Source organism: Miniopterus natalensis, chromosome 12 (genome assembly GCF_054644295.1).
Source record: "Miniopterus natalensis isolate mMinNat1 chromosome 12, mMinNat1.hap1, whole genome shotgun sequence".
Lineage (NCBI taxonomy): Eukaryota > Metazoa > Chordata > Mammalia > Chiroptera > Miniopteridae > Miniopterus > Miniopterus natalensis.
Genome location: NC_142092.1, coordinates 59632175 through 59659646, shown reverse-complemented (window position 1 = coordinate 59659646; position 27472 = coordinate 59632175). Strand labels below are relative to the sequence as shown.

Here is a 27472-nt window from a genome sequence, read left to right as displayed (position 1 = left end):
TTATTTATCTACCTATCCTACCTAGGTTCTAGAAGAACAGATTTTACATCTGATTTATTTCTGAAAGCATCTTCACCCCTCCCTTAAATACACATACATGGCTCTTTGGGATTCAGATACCAGGTTACCAGATAGAGGTCAGACTTTAAGTTGAGTAATAGTTACCTGAAGCAATAAAATGAATGAACATAATCTTTGCTTGGGATAGCTAAGATTATGGCCTCAAAATAGGACTACATGTAAAGTTTGAAAAATGAAAGAAAGACAAAAAAGAAAAACAGCACAGCACTAGAAACAGAACTGAATCAAGTGTACCAAAAGGTTTTAAAACAAAAAAGATGCATATCTAAGGCCATGGATTTATTCATCTAATCAGCAAATATATATTGGCTTACTATGTGCCACACATTGTATTAGGTGCTGGGGATGCAGCAGTACATAACACACACCAAAATTCATGGCCTCGTGCCCTTTATATCTCAGCATGGGGGAGACATACAATAAGTGACTTAAGTTAAATACCCAGTATGTTAGAAGATAGTTAAATGATAAAGAGGAAAAGCAATGCAGGGAAGGAAAACATGGGGTGGGGGGAAGAGGAAGAACTGTATGTGTGTGTATATGTGTGTTGGGGAGTGCAATTTTAGATAGGATGGACAACAGAAGCCTATGTTAAGTATATGCAAGAGTTTTCCTTTTGCATGTTCTTTACACATGCTTCTGGGCAAGGTATGGAGGTTTAAAAGGCTCCAAGCAACCTTCTGTTGAATAACTGAATGAAAAATAAATGAGTAAATGAATGTGTCTAGAAGATGGGGAGAAAATATCAAGAACATGAGAACAGAGAGTGCTATTTTTTCTTTGAAGTTATTAGAAAAAAGATTCTTGGTAAAGCACATGATTATTAATTCAATTACTCAACAAATCAGTATTGTACCAAAAATGGGTAGTATCATTTCTAGATGCTGGAGATAACAACAATGTAGAAGAAAGATATGGTTCCTACCCTCATAACAGCTGACAGTCTTATAGCAAAGAGAAAAAACAGAAGCAATATAGTGTGATAAGTACTAAAATGGAAATATGAACACAATGTTTTGAGAAAACATGGTGTGTGTGTGTGTTTGCACAGGGAGAAACAAGTAAGACTTTCCAGGAAGAAATCTAAACTGGGACACAAAGAACGAGGAAGTTTAGCCAAGTTAAGAGTAGAGAGAAAGAATATCGCGAATGCAAGAGGGTAGCATGTGGAATGACATGGAGGTAAGACAGAGCATAATACCATAGAGAACTGAGTCAAGTTCATTTTAGGCTCCAGCATAGAATAAGAGGCAGGAGTGGTGACAGGTGAAGAACTTTCTTAAGGGCAGTTGGGTAGCTATGGAGGAATGTTACACATGAGAGAATGACATGATCACATCTACATTTTAGAAAGGTAACTGACTGCAGTGCAAAGAATGGACTGGGAAAGAATGAGGGCAAGGAGACCTTTTAGGAGCTTCCAAGAGCATACGTATGTTACTACGACCATAGGAAATTTATCATTACCTGGGCCAGGTGGTATGCTCATGTCCTTAAAACTTTTCTACTGTAGCAAAAACAAATTATATGTGCCAATGAATAATCAATGTCTCTTATCTGGTAGGAAAATTGTATAAAATCAAAGACCCTAGTAAAACCAGTCCATAAAAAATGTTATTATAGTTGTGCTTTATAACCACCTAAAGTCATTATGCTATTCTCTAAAAGAGCACCTTCACTATACATTATGTCAATATCTGATACCAATTTTCATCCTTTCCCTCCCCAAAACAATTTTTCTACCCATTTTAACAGCTTCTGAGACCTTGAGACCCATGGGTAAGAGACAAGTACAGCTTTTCAGCTGAATAAACAAAGACAGACAATGAGGGTAATGTGGCAAAATGAATCTGCCCACGCAGATATTTTCCAAAGTAGGAGTTCATGCCCAGCTCCCTCAGTTGGAAAGCCCAGGGGAATAAACATTCCAGATATATAACTAAACTAATATCAAAGACATATTTCATTAGCATTATAATTCCTGATAATTGTTCAGTGGACAGGATACAAAACTTTGGGAAAATTATGAGGTCCAAGGGCTTAAATTTTTCAAATGGTAATAAAAAAGGTGGGTACACTGTGGTAGTTTGTTGACAACACCAGACCTGACACATTAAAACAATTTTACTCACTGAAAGAGGCCAGAAAAGCAACAAGCTTTCATCAATGCCCTATAGAACTCATATTGTATATATCAAGCATATATTAAAAATATGTAGCTGTAGTCAAAGATAGAACCACTCAAAATGAAAATTTGTTTGTTAGGGTATATTCTAAAAGACTAATGTTTTGTATTAACTATATAACAGATGTACAATGTTTGACTTGGATGATGTAATGTTAGAGGCAGCTTCCCCATCCTTTCTTCTCATTCAATATGAGCAGTACATTCCTAACCAGCTCTGCTCAGGCACCCAGGGTGCTAGTGAACAGTAGTACAGACTCTTCAGTGACCAAGCAACCAATATCCAGGAATTTGAAAAGAACATTTTATAATGAAAAGTTCCACTATCAATAGACCATTTGCCTAACTTGTTTTCACAGTTGAAACTGACCCTCTGCTGGAGACCAAAATTTCCCCTGTATTAGCTCTACAGTCACTACACCAGCTTAAAATTAGATGGGAGGGGAAGTACTTTAAAATTCTAAGACAACAAAAGATGGAAGAAATTCAGTGATCAAAGAGAAGAATGCCCTTGTTATAAAAATAATGTGTGTCATAGACATTTTAAAAGAAATATAGTGAGCTTCTTGAACTCAATAAATATTTATGGAATGAGCACGATTCAAATGAAAAATCATTATGTGGGCCAGGTGGTATGCTCATATCCATAAAACTTTTCTATTGTAGCAAAAACAAATCATATGTGCCAATGAATTATCAATGTCTCTTATATGGAAGGTAGGATAGCACAAGCTGTTTGCAGTTTATATGACCATTGAAAAATTATTTCTTTGAGTCAGTTTACTCACATGTAAAAACTGAATAATAATCTAGTATAACCAATCCTACCCAAACAATTGAAGGAGTCCTTATATTGCTAGTTTTCATCCTTGGTTGGGCTATATAATGAATTTAGCAATGTCAGAAACAACAAGAAGGACCGGCCAGGCATGGCTCAGCGGTTGAGCGTCGACCTAGGATCCAGGTGATCAGGATTCGATTCCCAGTCAGGGCACATGCCCGGGTTGTGGGCTCAATCCCCAGTCAGGGGCGTGCAGGAGGCAGCCAATCAATGACTCTCTCATCATTGATGTTTCTATCTCTCTCTCTCTCCTTTCCTCTCTCTGAAATCAATAAAGATATATTTTAAAAATTAAAAATAAAAACAAATTAAAATTAAAAAAAAGAAACAAGAAGGTTACCAAATTTCATTACTTCTCCCCAGAAATAATCAATCCAATCTCTAGATTTAGTTTTTTTAATAGAAAAGATTGTCCCCATAATCATAAAGTATTTTGCTGACTCTGTATTTGATGATAATAAGAAATTGTTCAAATTTTTTTGGTTAGATACGATAACAGCATTATGACCATTTAAGAAAACTAGGAGAAGCCTTGTATTTTAAAAATACATTATGAAATATTCATAGACAAAATGATAAGATGTCTGGAATGTATTTCAAAATAATACAGGAGGCAGGTAAATGGATTGGGGTATGGATGAGGCAGGACTGGCCTGGATAATTGTCCAGGTGGGTGATAGGTATGAGAGAAATCATTATACTAATCTGCTAACTTTTGTATATTTTCAAATTTTTTCATAATAAAAAAGTTTTTAAGTGTCTTTATGTTACTTTCACAGGCATATTTTCTCAGGTTTTCGTTTGTGATAGCAAGGTCATTCATTGATACACTGAACAAATTTTAAATATTCATGCTAGGCAAAAGCTCTTCACCAAGTTTAATTTGAAAAAGGTTTAAATGCAATTTAACAAAATTTCCTGAATGTCTGGAAAACAGATGAGTTGCTATTTCAAAGACTACTTTAACAACTAACATTTATTGAATTCTTTCCCTGTACTTTCACTGTTTTAAGTGGTTTAGCAACATAGTCTCATAACAGTACTCATGACACTATGAAATGGACTGACAGAAAGGTAAGAGATGGAGCTGGGATTTGAATCCAGACAATATGACCTTAGAGCTCAACAATACTGGTTTGAGTAGTGTTGGAAAGAATTAAGAAAAGAGAGGGAAAAAATACTTTAGGCTAAAAAATACATATCCATTGTCATGTCAAGGGAAGCAGTATATATGGTGGGGGAATAGAAAACATTTGAAGTTGGATAGATCAAATACTAAATATAGCTAGTTACCATTCATTATTACATGACCTTGACTAAATTAAACACCTCTCTTAGTACACACAACTTTAATATTCTTACCATAGCAACACGAATAACAAAATGGTAATTATGTGAGGTGAAGATATGTTAACTAACCTTAATTGGGGTAAACATTTTGCAATATACATGTGTATCAAATCATCACATCGTAAATCTTAAACTTACACAATGTTATATGTGACAGTGAAGCTGAGGGAAAAAAATCTCTCATATCCTTTGCTTCCTCACCCATGCTTTGAAGGTGTGAGGTAAGGAAGGAAGGTGAAAATGTAATCTAATACATATGTATCCTAAAGTATTTACATACAAGTTTGTCCTTCCATTAGGCTGTAAATGCCTAAGCTATTAACCATTCTAATCTCAGCACCTAGCACAGTACCTGGCACACCGGAGGCACTTAGATTTGTTCAGTCTAACAGTAGGTCCCATTAAGAGGTCCAGCATCAGTTGCTGGCTTTATTTGTCAAGTCTGTGTGTTATACCAACAAGCAAAATAGGTTTCAAATGTTTGCTTAATAAGAGAGAACAGAAAACTAATTGATGTCCCTTTCCTATTATTACATTATCTTAGCATGTAAACCCTTTAATCCAAAATTAATGCTGGAAAAAATTTAGACAGAGAGTCAGTGGCCTCTAATTATCTTTGCTGGGGATCGTTTACTCTTTTGGGAGTGCGCTGTAGTTTCCAGACTAATCTAAAACACAAACCTTACCATGTAACTTTGGGGCTTATATTTCTTCCTTGCTTTTAGAACAAATATCTGAGCATGATATATAAAGTACTCATTATTTCACAACTGCTGAAAATTCCAACTTCAACTTTCACCATCCTCTCCTCCCCTACTTGAGCCACTCAGGTCTTCAGTTCCCTGAGCAGGCTATGCATGTGCTTTCTTACCTCTGTACTTTTTCACATGCTGCTCCCTTTTCCTAGAGTGTTCTCCCCACCCACACATACCTCAAGACTCAGCTCAGAGAAAACCTCCTCCAGAAAGCCTTCTCTGACATTATCCTGCACCACACACACCCCTCAAAAAAACAGTCTGGGTAAGGAGTCCCCTCTTTGCTCTTGTAGTATGTACATACCACTGTGATGCAACTTACCATCCTGTGGTCTGATTTTCTGTATCTTCCACTATGTTCTCAAGGACAGAAACCATCTTTTTTGCCTCTGCAGCATCTCTGCCCCAGCACTAAGTGCATAGCAAGTGGTTAACAAAGATCTGATAAAAAAAGGAACCCTACATGGGAAAGCCTACTGTAAATTTACTGACATACCCTTTTCCCTATCACTTAAGTAAAAATGAATGCAAAATCTTAAGTTGAACCATCTTACTGAAACACAGTTGAAGGCATTTGAACATGGCAAGACAAAAAAATTTCAAGTGAAAGAGGATCTGAAATCTTATCTGGTTGGAAAAAAAGAAGAAGTGGGGGAAAAAAGCTTGGTTAAGCAATAAGGAAATAGAAAGTAATAGCTTCCTGACACTTGTGGCTTTAGTCCTTGAAGACTACTTAATCACTGATTTTAAGTGTGTGTATTTCTGAGTGATCTATTATATGAGATTATCAAATAAAAGAAATAGCAAAGGTAAATTCCCACTTTCTGATAAACTGTTAAAAGTCCTGTTGTTAACAAGAAAGATCATATGCTAAGAGAAATAATTCTCTAAAACAGTAAGTTTAAGTAAACATATTTTTTTGCAACAAATGTCTGGAGTCCATTTGGAATTTCTCAACAGAAATTTTATGCAAAAGTTAAACAATGATTAATATACCCAAGAATACTTGACTAAGTTGTGAAGTTTTTGCAGCAACTCAATATCATTATTTGATATTGTTTCTATTTCTGACAAACTTGTGTGTCATCTTTTACACTGACTGAAATGGTCCTAAGTTTTTGGAATTATGCAATTTACCTTTAAATACCATACTAGCTAATACATAAAATTACTTATCTGACTCATAACAGATAATCTGTCTTCTCTTCTGGAAACCAATCACTATACAGATCAATTAGGCTAGCAAAAAAAGTGAAAGTAAAATTAAAATGGACAGTCATAGTAGTCTGTGAGAATATGCTTTGTTCTTTTAGGTAAAGTGCATACTTTCTACTACAAATCCAGACAATTAAAGGAAAACTAATCAGGGTGGTTAAAAAAAAATCTATGGTATGGACAGAAAAACAATGACTACAAATCAGAAAAGAGAGGGAAGGTGACAGAAGGAAAAAGATGTGTTAAAATTAGAGCACATTAAGTTCAAACTACTCTTAGCGTGTTAATTTACCATGATAGAAAGAGCATCAAAAATAAGATACATTTTGGTTTGAATCCCAACTAACTAGTACTTCCCAGCTATGTGATTACTGGGCAAACAACTTGACCTCATCTCAGATTCAGGTTCTCTGTAAAATAGAGTAACACTACTAATTCAGAATTGAAAAAATTAGAGGTCGAAAAGGATAAAAAAGAATGGAAGTAGTGAAAGTAAATAGATATTCAAAATATAATACTACAAAGAACAGCGAACATTTAAAAGGCTTACTTATGCCAGGCATTCTAAGTACTTTGTATACGTTTTCATTTAATCCTTATAATAACGCTGTGAGGTAAATGCTATTATTAAGCCCATTTTACAGATGAGAAAATTGAGGCACAGCCCAAGATCACACATCTAGTAAGTGGTAGAGAAAATGATTCAAATCTAGGCAGTCTGGCTCCAGAGATGATAGTTATCACTAATAATAACAATTCTTTAGTTAGCTTGAACAGAAGTTCTCTTTCAGATTTGGCATAATTGTGCTATGTTCCCTCCAAAAAGCTAAACTCAGCTACAGAACTCTGATCTACAGTACATCTCTGCTATTCTACTGCCTTTGGACAAATAATTTCACAATTATGGGCCTTCATTTCCTCATTTCTTCAACATAAAATGCTACTGCCCTAGGTTATTATACTTTTAAAACAAGATACAAGACAGTTTGTCCAACAACCTTTTCTTCCAGGGATAGATGCAATCTCAAAAGGAGACAATAAAAACAGGTTTTATGTTAAGCAGGTATGGTATTTTAGGTCATTCTTGTGGCTAGTGATTGTGGTGATAGGTCTGGAAAAGAATTCCAAATTTCCAAAATTGCCCTTTTCTGGTTATGCTTCTGGATAGGAGGAAGAAATAACCAGAGATGAACAAGGCAGTTTCTGGCCTCGTATTGTAGTATGTGGTCTAGGTGGAAATTATCACATAGTTCTTTGAATCTGCCATTCACAATTTAAGGTCTTCCTGGCCATACCATTCTCAGAGATAAATAATTTACTATTTAGGAGTATTCATTTATTAAATAAATATTTACTGAGGTCCTTCCAGATGTAAGGTATTAATGTAGGTACTGGGCATATAGTGGGGGAGACAGAGACAGAGACAGACAGACACACACACACAATCCCTGCCCTTATGGAACTTACATTCTAATGGTGGTGGATGGGGAGGATTTATGTTCAGTTCAGCTTTTTATTGAGTACTTACTATGTGCTGAACACTTTCCTAGGTAGACTGTTAGAGAGTACAAACATCAATAAGACAGTCAGTAAGTTACTTGAGAACAAGGTATAGAGGAGTCATTACATAAACAAATAATAGTTTAAAACAAGAATCCTTACAAAGCAACTAATCAAAAAATATAATACATGCAGTAATAGTACAATATATAAGGTACAATAGTATAGGAGGCTGCATGGATGTTTTTCAAGGACAAGTAAGTATGTCATTCTTTTTTTTTGGCAGCTTAGTATCATAGTCTAATTTCCTACTATTTCAAAATTCCTTTGTATTTGGGGAAATTCTCAATCCTTTAAGCTTTGCTATCCAACCACTAAAGTTCATAATACCAGATCATTTTTCCCCTGCTTTCCCTGCTTCCAGGGCCTGGGCAAGTGACTGAGGCGCTAACAATCACATGCATCCTCACCTGGCTTGGAATTAGAAACTAATGCTTCAAAGCGATGAGCATGAGGCCCTAGCGGCAGAGGGAAAGATGGTTGCAGTATAATAAGTGGCAGGAGTACTTATTGCATCCAGCACCCAATGTTTGCAACTATAGCCTCTAATGTTCAGTGGTGGTGTCAGTGGCATATTCAGTGGAATTCTCTGTGACACAACAGGGCATTATTTCTAGCTCCATGTCCTGAATTTGGTTCCCCTGGAGATTCTGTGAACTTTCCAATATCCTTTTAATAAATTTCATATCTGTTACTTATAATCAAGGCCCTTATTAAAACTGAAGAGAAGGGGATTCCAGGCAGAGGGAACAGCATAAGCAAAGTAACTAGAGGCCAGTTAGCATGGTAAGTAAGAGAGGAGGCTTTGAGACTAGACAGATCTGAATTTGAATCAAGGTTCTACATTTTACTAGGTATGAGACCTTGCTCAGTATATTTAAACTCTCATAACCTCAATATCTGCTTGAAGTGGGGATAATAATATAAACATCTTGTTAGGTTCTTTGAGAATTAAACAAGATCATGATAATTCATTTAAAGCTTAGTATCTGACCCAGATCACTGCCTTATTATTAATAATAATAAGCATGGTATTTGTGGGGAAATATAAGCAATCTGTGCTGGAGTTTAGAGCATGAGGAGCTGGTAGGAAATTATTACAGAGACAGATTATGAAGACATTTTAACTCATATTAAGAAACTTAAGCATTATGGGCTGGAATCACTTATGTGATTACATAGGAGAATTACACTGAAGTATAATTATCATATTAAGTTATTAACTAGGAGAATGATATGACCAGGCTTTGCACTGTATATATATTCTCCACAGCTATAGTTGTATAGTTCGATCTGACCACTGCCTTTGTACACTTGCAGGGTGTTATTGTTGAGTCCTGATGCCATACAAACTGAAGCTATTTAATTCTTTCTAATAAATACAAATCCTCCAAAATTGTGTATGTCATCTATGAATGTATTTTGCAACTGGATCCAAAGTAGCTGGGTCTATACTTAAACTAATAGTTTCTCCTTTGTCTGATCTTTGAGTAATGAGGGAAGTTTCTAAAATGGGGAGAGGGAATGCATCCTCAGGTGACTGGCAAAACAATGAATCACATTTGGAAGTCTGAGATTCTTCTATAACTTTTATAAGATAAAATATTACCTGCTACTTTTTACAACATATTGTCTTGCGTCAGCATCTTGGGCTAGGGTCCCTATTAAGTTAAAGATGAAAGGTTTTATTGTCAAGAACAATCAATACTACCATTTTGCAATGTGTGGTATTTCTTGCTGAATGCTAATAAGCATTACAGTCTCTGTTAGCACTAATCCTGCTAGCGCTGAGTAGACAACCTCATAGTTACTGTTCAGCTCTGCTTTACATTTATCATGACTGTCTACCTATTTAAACTAATTTCCACTATTATCTCCTCTCATCTCCACACCCATATCTACCTCTGAGAAACGCTCTTTGATCTAATTTTGATTTTCACAAGAGCTACTGAACTCAAACCTGAGTCACTGTGTAATTCAGAATGAGTGCTGAGAACAACAATGTATGGGCTTGCTGGAGGCAGCTAGGGAAGGTGAGAGAAAGAGAACCCTAAATGTGCTCTGTACCACTGACTGCTTTATTTCATTTTCAGCTACTCCCATCTGCTTTGGCAATGCAGCACAGTTTAATCGAAAGAAAGAAAAAAGAGCATAGACTTTTAAGTCAGACAGAGCTGGGTTTCAATTCTAGGTCAACACTCAAGAACCCTATTAGACTGGTACTATTATACTCAAGTTACAGATGATCGTATAGAAGCCAAGGGAGATTATGTGACTTGCACTGTGTATGTGCATGTTGTATTTGGCAGGCTCTCAAAAATATCAATGTGTAACCAATATAAAATTGAGTGGTCATGTCTTTCTATAGGGCAGTCTTACTTTCACTTTATTGGGTCATTTGTGGCTAGGGCCTGATACCTACAAAAGATCCCAGAAGAGTATACATCTGCCAGAACTGGACAATGGCTGTTTCAGGGCCTCCTTGGAGTCCTATCTTTGCATTTGCTTTTTGAAAACAGCTTCCATTTAATCCAATTCTGAGCAGCACTATTACTGTTGTATCTGCAACATGTCGCAGGATAATTCTGGCGTGATCTGGGCCACTTTGACACGATAGGCTGTGGTCAAACCTATTGGTCCTACTCTGCACCTTAGAACTACCTGTTAGAAAGGTTGACTTGTGACAATGTGCAAGTCTTCCTGATTATCCATGTGTTGCCAGTCTACAGACTGTGTCAAGAAAGCTAGTAAATTTATTAATCTAGAACTGACAAAGTTTTCTCTGCTGTTTTTCAAACACTGTGAATAGGTGATAAAAATTATTAATAATGATGATAGCTAATTTAGAATGTTTACTATGTGCTGATTATTAATCTATGTGCTGATTATTAAGCACTTCTGAATTGTTTTACATGCATTAATAATTTAACCCTCTCTCAATAACACTATGGTTTATTATTGCTTTGATTTGAAAGTTACAGCCTTTTCTTAACAGATTTCAGAGAATAGAGATCATTGTATAAAATAGATATCAGTTTCCTGAAGGTCAGAGCCATACTTTGGCAGATTCTTTAGCCCAGCACCTAGGCCTTTTTTTGGCAATGTATGAGCTAGGCAGATGGACACCTTGACTTCTCTCATCACAGAACTGAAAATACTAAATGCCTGGCTTGGTTCCAGACTGCTTTGGGCTTTCAGAGCCCACTTGAACCCAAGAAAAATCAAGCTTGTGCTGGAACAGACACAAGAAAAATAGTGACTGGTTTGGTTCTGCCAAGGAGTACCAAGTCTCAAGTAAAGAATCGTATGGAGTCTGAGATCTCTATTTAAAATAGATTTATGTTCTTTTTGGTGACATGACAAATAATTTAAGTGTGGTGAATTATTTCCCATTTTGATCTCTCATATACTTGACTTCAGAAGAATGCTAAATACAACCCACACCTCTGTTTTCATAACAAATAAGTGATCTCACTTATTGCTGTGAGAAATGAAACAATGTATACAGTAATAAAATATTAAATTCAGTCAGTGATTAAAAAGCTTTAGGGTATAGTTTTTCTGTAACTATTAGGAGGCACCTAATATAGTAGCTTGAACATAGTAAGTATTCAGAATTCGATCACTTAAATTATAGTAATAGCACTACTTTCAATTTCATTTGAAAAGGGTCCCATTTCACAGTGTTAAAATATTTGAAATATATTAGATTAAAGGGCAATTTCAAAGCAATATATCCATACAGAATTATCTCAATGGTAGAGAGGGGGATAAAGTAAGTATTGATGTAAAAAAATTCTGTAGTTACCACTAAAATGTTAACTTTAGTTATATCTGGGTTCATTTTTTGTCTTTATATTTCTTCATTTTTCTAAAATGAACATATTTTTATAATCATGAAGATTAAGTAGAACCCATTCTAAAGAAATCAACTAAAAATAATATTAAAGATCTACAAAAGCACAATTTATGAGTTTAACATGAGATAAGGATTGTTTTATTTTCTCAAGGTAGTACATAAGGAAGAAATGTAATATTGAAGAATCCCCAATCTTTGGAAAATGCCATAATATAATTGTCTATACACTATACAAATATGTGAACTAAAAAATAGCATAAAAATATTTTTGCATAATGAAGCCACTTATAAATGCATGTGTTTACTTCTTTCTTGTGTTTAATTAAAAGCTATCTTGTTCACATTACACTGTAAGCAACATAAACCATGTAATCAGGGAAGAATACTAGAAAACAATTTGAATTCTATAAAGCCTTTGTGTTTGAGAAAAGCCCACCATAATTTATATGTATAAATTTTCAAAAACCCTGGGAGACTAGAAGTAAGTAACGAGCTTCATTTTATAGCCAGAGAAACTAAGTCACAGAACCATTAAAAAATGTGCTCAAGAATATATAAAATGAATAGAAATAAAAACTGGAATTTAGTTCTTCCAACTGTTGTTCCACTGATTATCTGGACCATTCAGTTCTGCCTTTGTGGACAAGTTGAAGCAACAAACTAACTTAAAAACTAAAACCAGTTGAACAGGATAGGTTTGCAGGCAATATACCAACAATTCAGTATAATAATACCCAACAGCTAGATTGCTTCGTGTTTTTGGTACACTTTATAACTATTCATTAACCCACACATTAATGGATAGTGGGGCTATATTGTTAATGAAGTTCATACAGAACAGATAAATCAAAACACACTGCAGGCTTATAATGAATATGAAGTCAAATGAGAAATCTATGGCATAAAAAGCCCAATGCCTTTCTCTAATTAAGCCTCAATAAACAATAAAACAGGTTAAATATGTTGAAATACCAAGCATCCCCCATTGTTTCCATTAACCCTTCCCAAACCACCATTACATCCCTATAAATGATAGGACTGAAGAGAATCTAAAAGCTACTCAGTTCACCCAATGTACTTCAGAGCAGCCAGCATCTAAACTTTCCCTACAACATTTTTAAGACCATTTCCAAAATTAAATTGGTCATAGAGAATATAATGTTCTCCTTATAGTTAACTGCTACTCCTAACCTCTTTTTGTTCACATACATCAAGTAAAAGCACTAGATTTTTAAAAATAATTAATTAATATCTAATAAGATCCCTGATAATATGCCAGTTTCTGGGAAGCACGCAAGACTGAAACGAAAGTTTCCAAAATCAGTCTAAAACTTACTAAATAAAGGTTATTTAACATTCTCTAGCCAGGTTGAAAACATTCCTACTGCTTATCATTTTCCCTGTGACTAATCAGAATACATTCCTTTTTCCAATTGAATAAATTTCCCTTTCTCTCAGAGTTTAGCTGTTTCCCTGGCAAGGATATCATATAGAACAGCTGGTATATTACCAGTGTAAAAGCAATCCCATCTGATCTAATTGCAAAACATATGGACAGACTGAAACCAAACTTTTGAGAGCTCTGTACCTTTAAAGGAAGATCTGATCAAAGATCTTCTGTTAGTAAAGGCTGTGAACAATGCCTTAAGTTCAAATTTTGCACAATTTAAACAAGAACTATTTTAATAAGCAACTTTAATTAATTGTTAAGTGCATGCTTTAAATTCCCTAGACAAAATGAAATAGATAAAGAACCAGCTCTGTTTTCAGTCTCTTCTAAGATCTTAGTTAAACCTCCCCAAAGGTACCAAATCTTAGATGTCATCCCTACCATATGTTTAAGATTTGTCAGGCCTCAGGAAAGTTTCTTTTCTTAGGTATTGTCTTCAGCAATCTCCTGTCTTCAGAACCACAACTTACTGAGACTAAGCAAATATCTGTGATGCAAATCAAAATTGCTAAGTCCATAACAGAAATTATAGTTAAGTGGCTCTGGGTAACATTACCTAACTTGATCTTATGTAAGTAAGTAAAGGATTACCAAACTTATCACAATTTTTTTTCATTTTATTGGTGTATTTTTATTATTATAAAATTAAAATTGGACATATTCATTAGAAAATTCAGGGGGGAAAAGAAGGTAATTAAAATGACCCATAATCCCATTATTTAGCTTTAGACATTTTGGTATATGCTACATTAGTATATTTCTACTAAACATAAGGTAGGTATTTTAATGACTGCATAACAGTTCATAGATTACTATAATTTATTTATCATAGAAATGTAAAGTAGAATTCCTATTTCAAAAATCTTTACTGAAAGAAACCCAGCATATAAACCAGATGAGAATGGAGCTGATTAAAGTGTGGGTAGTGATGTGGGGGTGAGGGCTGGGAGTAGAGGACCCAGAAGTAGAACCACTTGGGTTCCACAGTCCCTATACTGCCACCCAAACACATCTAAGGAACCCTACGTCCCAAAATAATAGAGTTTAAAAACCACAAATCTAGTCAAACTCATTTTCCAGATGAAATTTCTTGCCCAAGATCAGAACTAGTGAAAGAACTGAGAAATAACTTAGGGTCCCATGTTTTACAGACAAGTGTTCAGCTTTTCCAACTTAGCTACTTTGTACAAAAGCCAGCAGGTGTTTATTTGTTTATTGCTGTTCTTTAAGAAAAATAGAAGGGATAAAGTTATGTAACAAAATATAAATAAATAATGTAATTTGCTAGATTTCAAGGAACTCAACTTGCCATAAGTAGTAAAGGAGAAAAGCTCATTTCTAAACTAAGGGAAGAGGCCATAAGATTACATTATCTTCCTTAAGAATACAGCATAGCTACAAACCATTTCTTTTTTTTCACTCATTCAATCATCAAATTCTTTTTGAGAACCTATTTTAGGCTGAACACTAGGGATACAATTAAGAACAAAACAAACAGAAGTTCCTGCCCTCATGGACTTTATAAACCTGATAGGTTTAAGCAAGCTACTGTACATTTCTAAATCTGAGTATTTGCCATCCATAAAGTAAGGACAATAATATTTAACAACTGCATTGTTTAACACTTGATCTTAGCCAAAAGGCTGAGAAGCAACAACTGCATTGTTTAAGAATTAACTAACATGATGGAGGTAAAAAAAAATTATGATAAGTGCCCTGGCCAGTTTGGCTCAGTGGTTAGAGCTTCAGCCCTCAGACCAAAGGGTCCTGGATTTGATTCCCAGTCAAGGGCACCTATCTAGGTTGCAAGCTCGATCCCTGCCCTTGTCGGGGAGGGGGAAAGGGGGCAACCTTTGTCACATCAATGTCTGTCTGTCTGTCTGTCTCTCTCTCTCTCCCTCCCCCTTCCCTCCCTTCCACTCTCTCTAAAAAAAAAATCAATGGAAAAAATATCCTTGGCCCAGCCGGGCATGGCTCAGCGGTTAAGCGGCGTCCTGGGATCCAGGTGATGGGGGTTCGATTCCCGGTCAGGGCACATGCCCGGGTTGCAGGCTCGAACTCCAGTCGGGGGCATGCAGGAGGCAGCCGACCAATGACTCTCATCACTGATGTTTCTATCTCTCTCTCTCCCTTCCTCTCTCTGAAATCAATAAAGATTTTTTTTTTTTTAAAGAAAAAATATCCTTGGGTGAGGATTTAAAATAAAACAAAACAAAAATCCTAGTAAGTAATTAGGCATGTAATATGTACTCAATTAATATTAATTACCTTTCCTGCCAAAGAGTTAAATATTAGATTAGAAATGAGAGGTGAGAGAGTACCACTTTGCTACTGACACACTGATTTGAGGCAATACAACTAAAATAATGTTAAGATAATTCCAAAGAGATTCCTACACTAGGAAAGAAGTAAATCGTATTTCAATCTGAAGAAGTGAGATTTACATGAGCCGTCCCAATCAAGTCTGTAGTTCACTTTTGTTATCTCCATCACCATTTACTTTCAATGAATACTAGGCTCTTTCCATAACATTCAGCCCCATATACTGCATATAGTGCCTAGGAAAGAAAATATAAAGTAAGCAATCCTCTTTTCCAAATACCATCTTTTCATCCTGTAAATATGGGTAGTTAAGCCAGTCAAAGATTTACAATCAACAAAATAAGCGTAAAAGACAACAGTTTGAAATAGAAAACATCAAATGCGAAACCCACAAAAAAACCTGTAAAGATTTTGTCAATATTCACCAATAAAAGTACCAACAGAGGATAGAAGCTAAACCTTTAATCATTCATATAATACCCAGGAATTAACAAAATATGGATGTCAAAGTCTTGGGGATTCTCAGAGCACCTTGTAAACTTTAAGACACTGCATATTTGTTCAGTATTAGAAGCACCCTGTTCACTATTAGCTTTAATATGATTTCTACAGGGAAAATTCTGTCATCAAAAAGATCAAACATTTTTCAACCAAATTAAACCCTTTATACTGGTATGCAGCCCCAATCCACCTACCCCCCCAAAACCAGCTCATATTATTCATAAACAGAAAATATTTGCTACTTATTCAAAGTACTTGATCTTTTTTTTTTTATTGAGACAGATAACTTCTGTTATGACAGTTTTTTCTGGCTTGTTCCTCAGGAGAATGGGTGGGGGTGGGGAGCTGGGCAATAAAGAAAACCCCAGAGCAAAAACAAAACTGTTCTCTTTTTTTTTCTCGTTTTTGTTTTTGTTTTGTTTTTTTCCAAAAAGAGAGAATTAATACCATGTCCTTTATATGGTATAAATGATGACTTTTTCTTATCAAGTGGGCTTCATAATCTAAATTAAATAGATTAAAAACAAATTCAAAGGAAAAAAGTCAAAGTCACAGAGAAAGACAGGTTTTGTTCTGAGTGCAAAGTATTCGACCCTGTGCGCCCTGTTACCAGGACATCTTCAAGGACCTTTTGTTCCTCTAGAAAGACTTCTTGGAAGAACTGGGCTTTGAGGAGGCACTGAAGGAGGGCAAAGTGGTAAACTGTGAACCAGAGGATCATTTGGTTCCTTAAAGAGCATGAAAGAATGGATGAGGCTAAGAATGAGAGACAAGAGTGAGAGGGACATATAGGAGTTTAAAGTGAAAAAATAAATAAAGGTGTTTTTTTTAAATGAAGAAAAGTAATAGGAAAAGATTCCTCCTGACAACAATAATGATCTGGGGAACAGCGGCATTACCAGAGGGATTATTTTGACACAAATTTATCACATGTACTTAGATACATCTAAAAGGATAATTATTTTGAGTGAACCTTTACTGTGATCCAAACACATATGTATCCAGACATAATCTTTACCTTTTTGGTCACAATTTTTTAAAACCTCCCTTCAAAATTACAATTATGATAGTTGTTTCTAATGAAAAACAGATAAGTCAAAACGTGTTCTTAAAAAAAAGATTAAGGGACCACAGAAGGTGTCTGTAACATAATCTCAACATTAGTAGTAAAGGTTTTTATATCATATCTAAAGAAAACAAACAAAAATCAAGATCAAGGCAAAAAACATAAATTAAAGCTAAAAATATCATCTAACACTGTCTTTCAGCCAAACACAATCTTATATTTCTATTCTCTTCTGATGTATTAAGTGCCCTAGAGCAGTAATCTCACCCATAATTTACCCATCAGTAAAAACAGCACCGTGATACTTTTCTTCCATCCTTTTTATAAGGGTGCCAGGACGTCTGGAAGTCAGTATATGCGTGTTTAGAAATGCTGAGATGAAAGTAATGCACACTTTAATTTTATGAGTCTTTAAAAAAAAATCAAGATAAAAAGACCTAGTCAGATTATATCAATGTGTAAATTTTCAGCTACCCAGAAGGCTTCCTGGGAACATAATTCAGACCAATTGAAACTAATGTTCTGGAGTTTAACTACTCTGTTCCAGAAACTAATCAGACTAAGGAATTTCTACAGAAAGCTAGGCACGTAGGCCAGGAATAAGATATAGTGAATTTGAGAAGTCCCTGGGCCTGGTCCTAAAATGACTACAGTCAAATTTTTCTCTGTCACAGACCATATTAAAACCAAATTGAAGGAATAATTAAAGCTATAATTTAAAATCGCAGTTGTAAAACAAAAAATTTGAGGTGAATGAATAGTGCACAATGGAGTAAAGGGAATAAATGCCAGAAAAACCGTAGAAATTTTTTCAGATTAGTATCCAAGAACCAATAATTTTACCAAAATGGTTTCCTTTCTTCTCTGCTATGTACCTACTTCTTTTTCTAAAATACATTTTTTTTTTTTAATCCTCACCTAAGGATATTTTTTTTAATTGATTTTCAGAGAGAGAGAAAAACATCAGTTGCCTCACATCCTCGCCCCGACTGGGGATCAAACCGAACCAAGAACTGAACCTGCAGCCTTTTGGTGTATGGGACAATGCTGTAGCTACTTCTTTAAAAGCCAGTAATACAGATTCTGGAATCAGAATGACTAGGTTTGAATCCAGGCTCTGCCACAGCTGGGCTTCTCTAAGCTTCAGTTTCCTTATCTACAAAATGAGGATAATAATAACTTGATTATACCTAATTGTTGTGAAAATTAAAAATTCATAGATGTAAAGCACTTAGAACATTGCCTGGAACATAGTGAGTACTATGTGTATTTGCAATTACTATTACAGTGGTCCACAATCCCTCAGACCTCATGCTAAATACCAAGAAGCTCCAAAAACCAAAATTTCTTCTGTAACTCATTTGGCAGCAAAACCTGAGCTGAACAAATGCAAGGCTATTTATAGTCTTTATTTATCCCACCCAGTGTGAATATATATGCATTTTGCTACAAATATTTTCATGTGTTGGATTATAGGGTACTGCCCCAGACTTCACTGGGGTGTATTTATTAACTTCCTAAAACCTGAAAAATTCTAAATTGCAAAACACATCCAGCCCCACATGTTTTGGATAAGATTATGGGCCTACATTACCTTTGGAGCATGAATAATTTCTATTTCCTTAAAATGAATGGCATCTTCTTAAATAACTACAAGCAAGCAGGACCCTGAACCTAGCACTAGAGGATTTTAAGATGAAGAAAACATTTCCCAGTACAGTAAGGGGGATCCTGCATTCCCAGAACGTTCCTTTCAAATAAAACCCATTCTTAATCATTTATGTACATGTCATAGTAGTCAGATTTTTCGAACTCTAAATTCTACGGCTTGCTTAAACAAAGCATATTCTCTTAGATCACAAATAAATGATTAAGGCTCTTTGGGTGGCATTAATGTGTCCAAAATCATGCATACCAAATCATTACAGAACTGGAAGAGACCCTTGAGAACTAATCCAAACTATTATCCCTTTCCTTCCAAACTGTTTAACATCCATAAATGTATTCTCCTCTATGAGGTAAGAATAACCTGCTCTAACTTGTCCTTAGACTCTGTCTATAGGAACACCCTGTAGGTGAATATGAATAAACTGGGTGGGGTACACCAGCAGAACTGGGATATAAAAGGATGACTTGAACCTAGCATAATCTTACATGTTTGGCAAATGCCTCAGCTTATACTTTAAAAAATAACAAGAATTTATAAGTCCAGAATGAAGGAAGACTCATCTAGCACATGTTAAAAACAAAACAACAACACTTAACTATCTTTTTTTTTTTTTTTAATATATCTTTATTGATTTCAGAGAGAGGAAAGGAGAGGGAGACAGACAGAAACATCAATGATGAGAGTCATTGATCAGCTGCAGTCCACAACCCAGGCATGTGCCCTGACCGGGAATAGAACACCGATCGCCTGGATCCTAGGTCGACGCTCAACCACTGAGCCACACCCGGCTGGGCAACACTTAACTATCTTAATGAACTCAGTGAGTCAACAACATAATGTGGCTGTGAAAAAAGCTACTCCGATTAGGAATAACTCCATCGACAAGTAGTGCAGCGTCCAGAAAGAACGTGGAAACTGCCCTTTCTGTTACAACTAGTTAGAGCACATCTGGAGTATTATGTTCAGCTCTGTGTTCCACACTTTGGGGGGAGAGACAGACAGGTTTTAAAAGTCCAGAAGAGGGGTGACCAGGATAGCGAGGGAATTTGAAACCATGTCACATAAAGAACAGTTGAGGGAGCTAAAGGTATTCAGTCCAGACTCAGAAGGAACATGATCACTGTCCCCAAATCCCTGAAGAACTGTCATGGCACAGAGAGAGAGCAGCCTTATTCTGTGTGGCCCCAAAGGGCAGAACCAGAACCAGTCTGTGTTAACTACAGGGAGAAATATTTCTGCTAAGTCTATAAGTATTTCAGCCATGTTAGGAGGTAGTGGTAATGTTCTATCTGGCCCTAAGGTTCCTTTTTTTTTTCTCCTGTAGTCCTCCATTCAATCTTGGCTGCCACAATCTGACTGACAGAAAGCATGAGAACCCTTTTTTCTTGCATCTGCACTAGAACCTTAGCAGCAGGCAGTAACTGTTCCAGGTCTGTCAAATAGATGCATTAAAGGCCCATAACTTTACAAATCAAACATTTGTCATCACCTAGATCTCTTACTGCTGATATAACTATTATTCTCTAGTATTACAACCTCTTCCTTCTTAAAATGTCCTACCCAACCAACCAATCAGCCAAATGTTTTCCCTGGTCTGTGGGAGGAAAGAGTCTGCTTGCTGGGCAATTAGTTTCAGTTTGCGATCAGTGTTCCTGTAAATAAAACCGGGCCCTAATTGAGGGGCAGGCAAGAGCTCTCAACTAGACCTCTATGAAAGAAATTTTTATTAATTCAAAGAGCAGCTAGAAGACCCATCCCATCACATAATATATTGTCAAAGGCACTCAGTCCTTAGAGGAACATTAAAATAAAACACCCTGTACAATCATCTTCCCAAATGCCAGAAAATCCAATTTTGTGAGCCAAACTAGGTCTCTCAAATTCAGGTAGATGTTTTCCTTGTGTCAGGGAGATTATTTACTATTTGAAGTAAACTAGAACCCATGCTTAGATAAAAAGGCTGTGCCTGATTATATCACTGTAAAGCTAAAACTACCTGTTAATGTGCCCAGTCAGTTCGGCTGCTAAGAACTAGATACAGGCAATCCATGGTGAATTCAGAGAAAATTTTAAACACAGGGTTATCAAAGTTGGGGATCCTCCTAAAACTTTTGTGACCCAAAGACCACCACAGACATAGGTATATGTTAGCCCATGAAAACCCTTGAACAGTTCAGATGACAAATACAATCAATCCTGCTTTATTTCATCTCAAATTGATTTGGAGTCTATAAAACTCCAAAGTATTAGAGAATATAATATATACATGATGGACTCAACAAGAATACAGTCTCCTCTGTACTTTTTAAAGTGAAGCCCAGAAGCAACCTAAGTGTCCACAATAAGAAACTGATTAAATTATGATATATTCCTACAACGAAAAATGCAACTGTTAAAAAAAATAATAAGGTAGACTTAGATCCTAACATGGGGAGGGGAAAAAAAGCCCCATGATACATAGTTAAGTGAATATAGATAGTAAATTTCCAAACAATATAGATATAATTATTTTGAGTTTTTAAAAACTACTTTTAAAAACCTTGTGTGTGAGTTCATATAGGCCCAGAAAAAATGACTGAAAAGAAATCAAACTGTTAACAGCAGTAACCTCTAGGGACTAAATGGAACCTGGAGGCAGTAAAGGAGTGACTTTCGCTCTTCCTTTGAGGACTTCTGGCTGCTTGTAATTTTTTTTTGCAAGTAATGGTTACTTTGTGATTTAAAAATAACAAAACAAAAATAATAAAAGTAAAATAACATCAATTACACAGACTTATTTATCATATACTAACCATTCAAAGTAAGTGATCTTGCTTCTTGCTTCAAATTCCAGAAAACCTAACTCATCCTTTTTCTATTGTACTTTACTAAAACAAATAAAAATCACAAGTCCCTACTGGGTTCCTCAAATGCTTTCTATCCCACAAAAAAAAAAGGGGGGGGGGGCTGGTCATAAGGATAACTAAGACACACGTGGTACTATGGTACTTAACTCTGCACCAGGAACTGCTCTAAGTACTATAAATGTATTAACTTATTTACTCTTCACAGCAGTCAGAGGTAAGTACTATTATCACTTTCATTTCAGAGATGAAGAAAGGTTAAGAGACCTGCCCAAGATTATACAGTTAATAAGGGACAGAGCTAGGATTCAAACCTAAGAATAGGCTCCAGAGTTCATACTCTCAAACATTATGCTTCCTGTCTCTCAACAATATGTCAATCTCTCCATTCGAAGGCCAAAAAAGGTTACAGTCAAAATCCAGCTAGTTAATACACTCCTTGAAGCTAAAAGAGATGCAAACTTAGATTTTTATGAGTGAATAATCTGCATCCATACTAATGTCAATGCCAAGCTTGAACCCAAGATCCAAGACTGTATTAAGACTAATAATCATATGGGGAAACTCTGCAAATTCAATTACAGTCCAAAGTCCATACCTGACTCCACAGTAAATCACTGAGCCTAAGAATTAGGTCAGAGATCCATTAATGTCAAGTACATCTAGGCAAATGGTTTGGACAAGGTAGGTGTTATTTGTTTAGTTTCGAGCCCATTTCAGATAGAAAAAGGGAGAGATTAGTTGTCTCTGACTTTGCTTGAAGACTTCAACCAGCAGAAAGAAAAGCCTTATTTTCTACGTGGACTCAAACAGAAATTGGCATTTACCGGCATGAGCATAATTTAATATTCTAATTTAAGGGAAAGAAAAAAGGGCGTCCCTGCTTAAATTGTATACTTGTCCAAACATATTGACCTTGTAATTGAGGGAGGGGGAAAAAAATGGTGCAAGGAAGGGATTTAACCTCATTTATAAATATGCTCAACCCAGATACACACCTGTCCCAAATGACCTACTGAATCCACCTACTGCGGGGAAAACGTGGGTTACAATGTCTCTGTTTTTCTTTTGGCCTCCAGTGGTCTGTACTACTATTTGTAAACAAAATGCTGATATCCTTTCCACCTGTCACATGAACATCTGATATTTATATAAACAAGGAGAAATGAACAGGAAACTGGAGCTCCAGGAGGAATCCCTTATGCTCAGCTTTTGACCCATTGGTTGAAGGAGGTATTGTGCTGGCTTTCCAAGTTCCCCAAATAACCCAGGCGGAGAGGCAGGATGAAGGAACCAAACCCAAAAGTTTGTGCCCATTCTGGTTCTCTGACAAAGGCCAGAAGGCCCCGTTTGGAAGGAGGTGCGATGCCTTCCACACATCCCAGGGGGGACAAAAGACTTTCCAGATTGGAGAGTGGGAAGCAAGCTACCTGGAGCTTGGACCTGCCCTTGGGAGTCGAAATCTGGGGAGCCTCCGGGACAAGAAATGATCCATTCCAGCCAAGAGCCCGGTCCTAGAGGCCAGGGGCTGGGGTAAGGATGGGCAGCCGCCGAGTTGGGTCCCGCGGCCGAGGAAGCGCCGCGACTCACCTGGGGGAGGGGACGGCGGAGCCTCGGTGGCAGGTGGGGTGGGCGGGACGCTGCTGCTCCGGGGGAGAACGGAGGTCGGGGTCAGCGGAGTGGCGGGCGCCGGAACGGTGGTCGCTACAGGGGTGGTCGGCGCCGGGCCAGTGGTCGTGGAGAGGGTGGTGGGCGCGGGTCGGGTGGGCGCCCGAGGGGTGGTCGGAGTGCTTTCCACCGCCGGAGGGGTGGTCGAGGAGGGGCCGAGCGGCTCCTGAAAGGTGGTCAGAGCGGGTCCGGTCGTCGCCGGAGGAGGGTTGGTCTCCGGGGGCTGAGCTGAAGAGGACGCAGTCAGGGGTCGGTGGTCGGTAGCGCGCGGGGGTCGGGTCCTCGGTGTCTGGACCGTGGGAGCCGTCGCCTTAGAGAAAGGGTGAGTGGGCTCGCCCTCCAGCCCCAGGCTCGGCGACGCGTCCACCTGCCCCGCGGCCCCGCTGCCACCGGTGACATTCCCCGCCGAGGTTGCTGAGGCGGCGGCGGCGGCGGCGGCGGCGGCCGCGCAGCACAACAGGGCGAGGCCGCCCAGGCTCGGCAGGCTCCTCATGGCGCGCTCGGCTCCGCCATTCATTCATTCAGTCAGTCGGCGGTCAGTCATCTTCTCCTCCCTGCACTCGGACCAGGGAAACCGCCGCAGCCGCCACCGCCACGGCCACCCGGCGCACCATCGCCACCTCCCTCTGACAGGCGGCCGGCCCCGCGGGCGGGCCCCAGCACAGACAGAGAGACACGGCCGAGAGCGGACAGCCCGCCCTCTCCGATTGGCAGCTTCGTCCGACCAATGAAAGGCCACGCAATCCCACGTGACCCATCCGCTCCCCAGCCTCTTTGTAGCCTCACGGACCAATCAGAGGGCGTCAAGGAGCGGGGGCGGTGCTAAAGCTGGAGGAGGGTGGAGAGAGCCCAGCTCCAGCGGATTCGACTCGCGGCAGCGCTGCTTTGTCTGCCCGAGGAGCGGGGCGCGGGCCTCGGGCACCGGGCGCCGCGGAGCAGACAAAGGACGCGCCCCATGCGGCAGGCGCCGGGCCAAGCCGTCTGCTCCTTTGGGCGGCGAGCGCAACCTGGGGCGGGGAATCGGCCCTCGGGAGCTTCCCCGCCCTCTTGAACAATGGGGCGCCGAGCCGCTCCAGGGTGGGGACTGGGCTGGAACCCCCGAGATGGGCGAGGGCGACTGCAGCGAGGATGTGGAGTTCAGCATTGCCTCTGCTGCCCAAGAGAGCCTGACCTCGGCCCTGCGAGGTCTGCGCTGCCATTCCCATTTCAGAGATGGGGAAACTGAGGCCCGTGCTAAAGGCCTGACTGAACTAAGGCCCACGGCCTCCCCAGACACCTGCCGGGGGCCAAGCCCCGTGCCGAGCAGGACGAGGGCTCGAGACTGGCCGGCAGCGGAAGAGCGAGCTTCCTGCGGTGGGAGGCTCCCAGGCACTCTACCCGACACCCCGCGGGAACGGGGACCGGCCGAGCGCAGCCTCGGCTGCCCGCCTCCAGCCGAGTGGTTTTGCGGCCTGAGCGCAGTTTTCTCGCCTCTGAAATGAGGATGTAACACTAGCCGACCCCCACTTCCCCCGCGCTCCACAGAGAGCCGTTGTCAGAACCACGGCCTGAGGGCTTCCCCGGCGCCGGGCCCCCGGGGGACCCTCCTCGGGGCTAACTCCTCGCGGCGTCCCGCGCGGAGGGAGCCCCGCGCCGCAGCCCCGGGGTGTCCCGCGAGGCGTCGGCCCGTTGCAGGGACGGGGTGGGCGCGACAGCAGAGCTTGACCCCGGCTGACCCCGAGCCGTGCGTGCGGCTGCAACTCTGGCGCGCAGCCCGTTCCCTCCGCCCCGCGCCCGGGCCCGCGCCCGAGCCCGCCCGGCGCCGCAGCCTCGGCTCCGCAGCCTTCCGAGGGAGCGGGGAGGGCGGGAGTGTCACCTGACGGGGCTCCGGCCCCGCCGCCCGCCGCCCCCGCCCGCTGCGCGCCGCTCGCCTTTGTGCGCGGCTGCCGGTAGTCAGCGGCCCCGAGCAGGAGGGCAGGGCGAGGCGTGCGCGCGAGCCGGCGTCTGTGCTAATGAAAAAGGTGCATCCGTTCACCTGCCCGAGGAGGAGCGGGGAGGGGACGGGTGCGTGCTCGGGCGCGGAGGCACGCACATCTTTGTGGGCCTGCGTGCGTGCGGTGACAGATCGTGCCCCTTCCCAATATTCTGTTGCTGATTCGCTCTCCTCCTCACGCCCCAACCAAGATACCATGTCCCCTAAGACTTTCCTGGGCCTCTGAGTGGGGATTAATCTCTCCATCCCCATTTCCCCACCGTCCTTTAAGTCACTGATTACAACCCTGATCTATCAATCTCTCTCCCCTGCCTCTTCCTGAAAGGATTAAGGATGGCTTTCAGAAACATACACAACAGGAAAAATTAAACTGCCCACACGGCTTTGTTACTTCTCACAGGCATGCATCTGCCTGCTACTAAAACTACTGGAACTTGTGATTCAGGTCTGTCTCTTTCATTAGGTGGTTCTCTCTGTTCTCAGCCTAGCGAGGGTAATACATGTATGTGAGTGCTAACCCGTGATGGTTAAGTTGAATTAAACTGAAAAGAAACCCAGTGTGCCTTGGGAAGAGCTTGTATCTTTAGAGTCAGACAGATCTGGGTCATGACTCTGCCAGCTGTGTAACCTTGGAAGAAACTTTGCACCTCTCTGAGCCTCAGTTTCCTCATCTATAAAATGGGACCAATAAATTCTGTCTTAGTTGAGCTAAGGATGGTAGAAAATGTTTTTACAGAGTGTGGCCCATGGAAGGTGCTAGGTCTGCGTAATTTCCTCTTTCGTTTACACCAGTGCTAACTTTGAGCCTTGCTCGCTGAAAAGAAACCTCTGTCCTGTAACTTCCCCATCAGGTGACATGGCGTGACAGTTGCCCTCCCGTATATCCCAAAGTGATAGCTGAAAATGCTGGGTTGACCTTCAGCTGTACTATATCAGAGATTCTCTGGCAGAAGGAGAGAAGAGCTGATGCAGCTTCTTTGCCTGGAGAAAGACTAGAAGACCTTGCCAAAGTGATCCAGGCCAGCTCTGTGCCTCAGACCAGGATCATCCATGCTTCCAAGTTGGGTTAATTACCCTGTAATATGTGTAGAAATGTTTAATTTTTTTGAAAGGCAACCTAAGTGTATTAATGCTATTCATTCAACATTTAATTCTTAAATTTCTTGCTCTGCCTTTATCTCTAAACCACAAGATGACATTTTAAAAATTTCTTAGGGATAATACTTTACTAATACTAATTACTTTGTGTTTTAAAATCAGAAACACCTTAAATATCCAACATCAGAGAACAGAATTATATCTATTCAATTTAATCACATAAAGTCATTGTAAGGGTGGCTAAGAAGACAATATAACAACTAGTAATACTAGATCATTGATCTCTTACTAGGTGCTAGACATTATACTAAGAACTACACATGAAATATTTTTTTTAATTCCAAGAACCTAGGAAGTAGGAACTATTATTACCCCTATTTCACAGATAAGGAAACTAGGGCACAGAAAGGTTAAGCCACTTGCCCAAGGTCACTTAGTAAGGATGGCTGGCTCTAGTGGTTCTCTTAACAACTGTGCTATAAAGGGAAAATGTTTATGATATGATGATAAGAAGAAAAGAGAAAATAAAAATTATAGTCGTGACTCTCTGTAAAAGAGCATTGACTGGCACTTTTCCTGTTGCTCCAGAATTGCAGCTAAAGCCCAGGGCTCTAAAGAGCGCTGTCAACCCACCCAGACACCTGGGGCTCAGGACTCAATGAGGGGGCCTCAGAACAGCAGGGGTCAGGGAGGGCCTTGCCTGAGCCCCTGAACAGCCTGAACTTTCTCCCATAGGCAAAGCAGATACTAGAAAGGGCCTCATCTGATTCCTCTGTGTATACTCAACACCTAGCCACAGAAGTGGCTCAATAATTATTTATTGAGCTAACTGGAATCTTATGGGGCAGACACTGTTCCAGTTTTCCATTCATAACACAATTATTCCCCAAAGAGAGGACTATCACCTATACTTGAAAGAAGAGGAATCTGAGCCTCTGAAAGGCTAAGGGACTTGCCCAAGATCTGCCCAACTTCAAAACCCAGCTGTTCTCTACACCCTCAGTCTCTTAATGTGTCCACTGTGCAGCACGTAGTAG

At 39.5% G+C, this 27472-nt stretch overlaps 1 protein-coding gene and 1 non-coding gene across 2 annotated transcripts in view; both read right to left on the bottom strand.

Annotated features, from left to right (window-relative positions):
- The window catches only part of MEGF9 (multiple EGF like domains 9), a 79705-nt gene extending 55670 nt beyond the window's left edge, over positions 1 to 24035 (bottom strand). Inside the window, exon 1 of the mRNA XM_016213663.2 lies at positions 23288 to 24035. Within this exon, the coding sequence (XP_016069149.2) occupies positions 23288 to 23882 (595 nt within the window). The 5' untranslated portion in view covers positions 23883 to 24035. The remainder of the gene's footprint in view (positions 1 to 23287) is intronic.
- On the bottom strand, positions 20171 to 20303 carry LOC148091867 (small nucleolar RNA SNORA31). The gene has a single exon (XR_015715503.1). It is a non-coding gene; the product is annotated as a small nucleolar RNA SNORA31 (small nucleolar RNA).
- Positions 24036 to 27472: the final 3437 nt, after the last annotated feature.